The 6,137-nt window shown below is 36.3% G+C and overlaps 1 protein-coding gene across 1 annotated transcript in view; it reads right to left on the reverse strand.

Moving 5' to 3' along the window:
• Positions 1 to 6,137, reverse strand: part of DLG2 (discs large homolog 2) — a 1,585,094-nt gene that overhangs the window by 618,295 nt on the left and 960,662 nt on the right. The window contains exon 5 of the mRNA XM_006763751.2: positions 2,848 to 2,898. Within this exon, the coding sequence (XP_006763814.1) occupies positions 2,848 to 2,898 (51 nt within the window). The remainder of the gene's footprint in view (positions 1 to 2,847; positions 2,899 to 6,137) is intronic.

The raw sequence follows: 6,137 nt of genomic DNA on the forward strand, positions 1-6,137 counted from the left end.
CAGAACTTAAACTAGAACACACAATGGTCATATTCCTCCTGAATGTTGTACCTCACACCAACATTAGCTTCTAATTATTTTTTGACCTATAAAGCCAGGGTAACTAAATGGCGGGGCATTGGAGATGCTAATATGTGTGGAGGGTGGAGAGAGAGAGAGAAGGGTTGGTCTCATGAGTTTGAGATTGGTGCAAAGAGGACCCTATGTATAGAAGGGCTATCCTTATATTTATTTATTTATTTATTTTTCAAACTGTAAGAGAAAGTTTATTTAGAAAGCCACAGAGGGAGGGGCAGAGGGGGGTGGAGAAGGAGAGAGAGGCGGAGGAGAGAGAGAGAGAGAGAAGAAATACTTTGAGAAATGAGAGGGAGGAGAGGTTTGGGAGTACTGAGGGGCATATGCCCTTGGGAAAGAAGGGGTGGGGAAAGACACAGGCCTGTTCCATAGAGAGATCCACCCATGCTGGTTTAATGCTCTTCTGTTGCCATCTTTTAATTCTTACAGTTTTTTAAACCAGAGCACCACTTTTCATTTTGTACTGTGCCCCACAAATCATATAGCCAGTTCTGGAGAGGACCTTAGTAATCTTCACATTTAGGCAAATTTCCCATAAGCTTCAATTTTCTCCATTTAGCATGCCATTAACATTTTATCAGAGTTCATAATGTAAGTTTTAAAATACCCATCTGGCAAACACTTCACTTTCAATGTAAATTTCCTTTTAAAACCACTCACACTCAATATAAATTAGACAGAATGATAAATTCCCTGACTCAGGAAAGTGAAAAATCAAAAGAAAAAAATATATTTAAGTGTAGGTTTAGAGTGTAAATTCACACTAGAATTAAAGCTTAAGAAATAAACTTTCATTTTTGTTTTTTAGAATAAATGTAATATATGTTTGTTATGGAAGTTTTAGGAAATAAATATAAATAAAAAGATAAAACAGAAAAATCACCCCAAAAATCCTCAATAAGACTTAACCACTTTTAACATTTTGGTGTGTATCCTTCTAGGCTTTAGGTATATATTTGTAAATGTATATTTTGCATGTATACCTTTGTTTGTGCTTCTTTGATTATATTATAAACTAGAAGCCCAGTGTACGAAATTTGTGTATGAGGGGCAAGGGTCCCTAGGCCGGCCTGCACCCTTTCACAATCTGGGATCCCTGTGGGATCAGGCCTAAACTGCCTAAACCGGCAGTTGGACATCTCTCTCACAATCTGGGACCTCTGGCTCCTAACCACTCACCTGCCTGCCTGCCTGATTGCCCCTAACCACCTCTGTCTTCCTGCCTGATCCCCCTACCTCAACTGGCAGTTGGACATTCCTCTCATAGTCCGGGATCGCTGGTTCCTAACTGCTCACCTGCCTGCCAGCCCGAGATCCTCCTAACTGCTCTCCCCTGCTGGCCTGATCCTCCTAACTGCCTCTGCCTCAGCCCCGTCACCGTGACTTTGTCCGGAAGGTCATCCAGAAGATGTCCGGTCTAATTAACATATTACCCTTTTATTAGTACATATATCCTTTTCAACTTCATTTTAATTTATAATGAAATATATATATATATAATTAATCCTCACCTGAGGATATTTTTTCAATTAATTTTTAGGGAGAGTAGAAGGGAAGGTAGGAGGGGGTAAGAGAGAAAAACATCAATATCAGAGAGAGACACATTGATTGGTTGCCTCCTACACATGCCCTGACCAGGCCTGGGATAAAATCTGCAACCAGATACATGTCCTTGACCAAGAATTGACACTCTAACCACCGAGTCACACCTATCAGGGCTAATTTAATCATATATTTAATAATACATTCTACTTACCTCTCTATACTTATAATTAAATATTTAAAAATACTATAACTTAATATGATTTTCTATTTATATGGACATATAATAATGTGTTATTAAACACTTGTCTTTTTAATTCTTCACTATTATAAAAAATACCAATATGAACACTCTTTATATATTTGTATAATCCAATAAGTACAATTTCTGGGTAAAAAGCATGTCCATTTTAACACTTTTGATACCTTCTTCCAAACTGATACATTGATTGCACCAAATTCCAGGCCCACTCAATGGCAGTAAATGTTAATCCTCCTTTTACATTTTTTGCCAACCAGGTAAATAAAAACTATTTAGCATCATTGTTTTCTTTGTTTATAAGTAAGGGTGAACAGGTTTCTGTATGTTACTGGCCCTTTCTTTTGTGATGGATTTCCTGTTAATGCCTTTTGGTCTTTTTTTTTTTTTAATTTTATTTTCTATTTTTGTAGGTGGCCTTGGTCTTTCTCTTACTGTTTTGTAAAATATCTTTACATACTAGAGTTGTGTTGCACAGAATTTCCCTAATTTTTCAAACCCATGCCAAGTCTCTAACAGCATATTTTCAGAGATCTGCAGGGTTACTGTATTTTTCTCAAAAGGGGTGCTTTTAAAATCCATCACTTGTTTTGTTTTTAAACCTAAAAATGCATGGTAATGGTAATTATAAAGACAGTGTTAATATCACATAAATAAAAAAAAAATTCATACTGTATCTAAAATGTATATCAAAACAATAGGAAAAAATACTGCACTAGTTCACAGAACATTTCTCTTTTTATTTGTTGCTCCAAAGCCTGGCAATGCATTCTATATACTGAACATTCTGGTTATTTGGTCTGTTTGTCCCCAGGCCTTCCACTGAAAGAATTTTATTAATATTCTCATTGTGAGCCCTGTTGGAAACTTCCAGGGTATAACATACAATTGTATATTTTTGCAAGACAAACCATTAGGATGCAGAATGTGGAAAGCAAGATTGTGGCTTTGGATTATTGGATTTTTCTTACCCTCTCCAAAGTAATTTCTTCAAATTCATATTCAATTTCTGTCCCATTGACCTGTAAATAGGGAAAAAAAGAGAGAGAGAGAACGATTAAATACATACTGAGATGGAGGCAGCGTTATCTTAAATAACATTTGGGAGTTAAGTTTCATTCTGGCTATGAATATACCACACTTTTTTTGATATGCGATTGTATCTAAATAAAATATAATCCAAGCTACTCTAAAATATATGAGTGAGACTCTACCAAAAAAATAATCAAGCTTATTGCATCCCTTAGAATTTTGCAATATTTGTGGGACAGAGAACAATACAAAATATGCATTGTGAATTGACAAAAGAATAAGCCACCCAGCAACAATGTCACAGTTGTAAGGAAATTTTTTTCCTAATGTATTTTAAAATGTCTATGAATTAACACTAATATGCTACTTTAAAAATCAGCTTTAAGGGCAGCACAACCGCATGTCATTCTTTAATCTAAAATATCATTAAGAATGACCATGTCACATAAGAAAGCCTTTCTTTATTGGCTTGAGCTCAGGTGATTCATCCCTATTATCCTCTCATTATATTTATTAGGAAGCCCTGGGCCATGTAACCATGCCCATGTACTTCAGTTGCAATAAAAAACAGAGCAAAGTAGGACATGGGCGAAATTCTTACTGAGATACTTTTAACCATCCAACCAGCCTTTGAATTGATTTGAACTTAAAGATATATGGTTTACATATAGCCAGGTAACATATAGCATAGGCCTTAGATTTCAACAGATGTACATACAGCATATATCAAGAGCTGCTTTAAAATAATCCAACAGATATTCAATTCCCATTCTTATCTATCACAGAGTCCTTTTGAGCCGGGCAAAACTTCTAAGCAAAAACATTCTCAAATCACTAGTTTCTTTTTTCATATATGTGTCGGTAATATTAGTAATATTTAGGAATCTCTAAGAAAGACTAATTTTTAACTATAAAACTGTTGTTGTTGTAGAGTTCTCATTTCAGTTGACTTTCCCTTACATAAAAAATTTTAAACATAGTTTTTTCAGATTGAGAGTTCTATGGAGGCAAGAATGGGATAGTCTACTAGAGAGCCTGGCAAGAAAGAATTGATAAAACAAACAAACAAAACAGTGAATGAATGACTTGATGAATGGAATGCTTCATTCATTTATCTGACTTAAAGACACAGATAACTATGAATTCACTTCCCTGGGGAATTGGAATGTAGTAACATCAACTGGAGATGTAATTATAACTATAATCAGCAAATACAAAGAATGACAATATACTTTATTTATGTGTGTCCACCAGCCACTTAGAACATGTTTTTGATTTTCTAATTACATGAGCTAATTGGTGAATCACATTTGATTGTGTTACTACATTATCAAACAGCCCTAAACCAAATTTGATTTTCTGGGCTTCAGCAACTTAATGACTCATAGAAGAGGACTTGATGAGGTTAGAAAGCTTTAGCAGCTCTATGGAGGTTTTTTGTTCTTCATGTCTAAAAATACAAAACAAAACTCAAATCCCCTGTATGTGTGTATTTTCACATTATTCTCTTTGTTTGTTTTTATAACTTTGTTGAATTAATAGAGGGCGGGCAGAAAGAGAAGGCTGAATCGATGTGATATGTTTTAATTCCCTCAGCAGGGCTCCTTGACGCTTTGCTTTGCTTTGGTGAATCTCTAGAGTGAAGCCCCTTCACATTATTAAAGCACAGCAAACAGGGAAGAAAAAAACAACTTCAAAGAGAAGAAAACAGGCTCCTGATAATAAAATATAAGACTCGGGGTGAAAGAAATTCTTTTAGGTGGTGCTTGAAAGACAAATATATTTTAGTGGCATATGTTGCATCGTCATGGTCTACAAAAATCTTGACTTAACATTTCTATGATCATACATGCTGAGTTATAGATCCTAGGAGCATTAGTATACAGATGTTCCCTGCTCAGCTCGATGGACTATTGCAGGCTTATATCTACATTATGGGTCTTTTAGTTTCAACCCCAGAAAGTAATGTCATTTGCCTAATTCAATAGCATCTAGGATATGTCTTCATATGAAGGGATAATGCCATCGGGGTTTGAATGTAACCTTGTTTTTAAAAGAAAGCACCCCATGACTACAACAGAACTTAGTAAAATTATAAAGGTGTGAAGGTTTTTTGGCATAGGTGAAGCAATATTTCAAACTTTAATTGAGGAACATTTAAAACATGTTTTTCCACGAGTCCAGTGTGGGAGTTCAGGAAAGGCATTTAAGAGGTCCTAGTGCCCATTCTCTCATCACTAGGAGAGCATAATCTATATTTGCCTAAGGACCCCTAAAACAAGAAATCCTACAACCTCCCTTGGCAAAGACCTTGGAGGAAAAAACAGGAGAAGGAAGACCTAAGAATACCTCCATTTAAGACATTCATGAAAGTTAAGTGACTTTTCAAATGAGTACACCAATACAATATTCTTTACATATTTTCCCCCACATTTATTTAAAGGAGTGGCTGCTTATCAAGAGGTAAAGAACCAAAAGGTATGAAAAGTATTTCCTCCTAGCCATAATTTTGTGTATTCTCAACAAAACAAAAGACCCTCCACCCTCTTGGGTGGTGTTTTACAGACAACTGACTGAACTTGCCTGGTGGCTGTACTCTGTCCCCATCAGTTCCTGCTTTTCAATTCACAAAGTTCTCTTCCTAGGATGAGTTCTGCCGAATACAATTGTTTGCTGTTCTGGACCAGTGATATTTCCCTGGTAATATTTAATGCCTAGTAATGTTTAATGCCTCTGATAGTGTGGGGCCTGGACAGCTGCATGGTGAGGGTTTCTGTTATTCCAGCTCTGAGCTGTGTCTGGGACCAGCATTTACAGTATCCTCTCCACCTTGGGAAAAGAAAAGTGAGAGGGGCTGGCCATTTTGTAGACATGGAGAATCAATAAAGTAAATGGAATTTCCCAGTTTTGAAAAATCTGTTTTTTCTTCAAATACATGCTTTTGTCTGAACCGAATGGTTCTGCAGTGACAGCTGGTAGGTTTCTATGGTGGCCAGAAAAGCAAATTAATGCCACACATTGTCCTGTACTGTTCTGGGCACGTAGCCTTCCTGGCATCATAGGGAAGTGAAGACAAGAGAATGACCCACTCAAATTCAAACTCGGTATTTAAAGTTTTAATTTCATAAACTTGGAATGTTTTACATGATTCTTTCATCTCTGACAGCCTTTAATTTCACTGCCCTTTTCCCCCCTTCAGTTCTCTAGTAACCACCTGCCTGAATGATAA

Source organism: Myotis davidii, unplaced genomic scaffold (genome assembly GCF_000327345.1).
Source record: "Myotis davidii unplaced genomic scaffold, ASM32734v1 scaffold499, whole genome shotgun sequence".
NCBI classification, from domain to species: Eukaryota; Metazoa; Chordata; class Mammalia; order Chiroptera; family Vespertilionidae; genus Myotis; species Myotis davidii.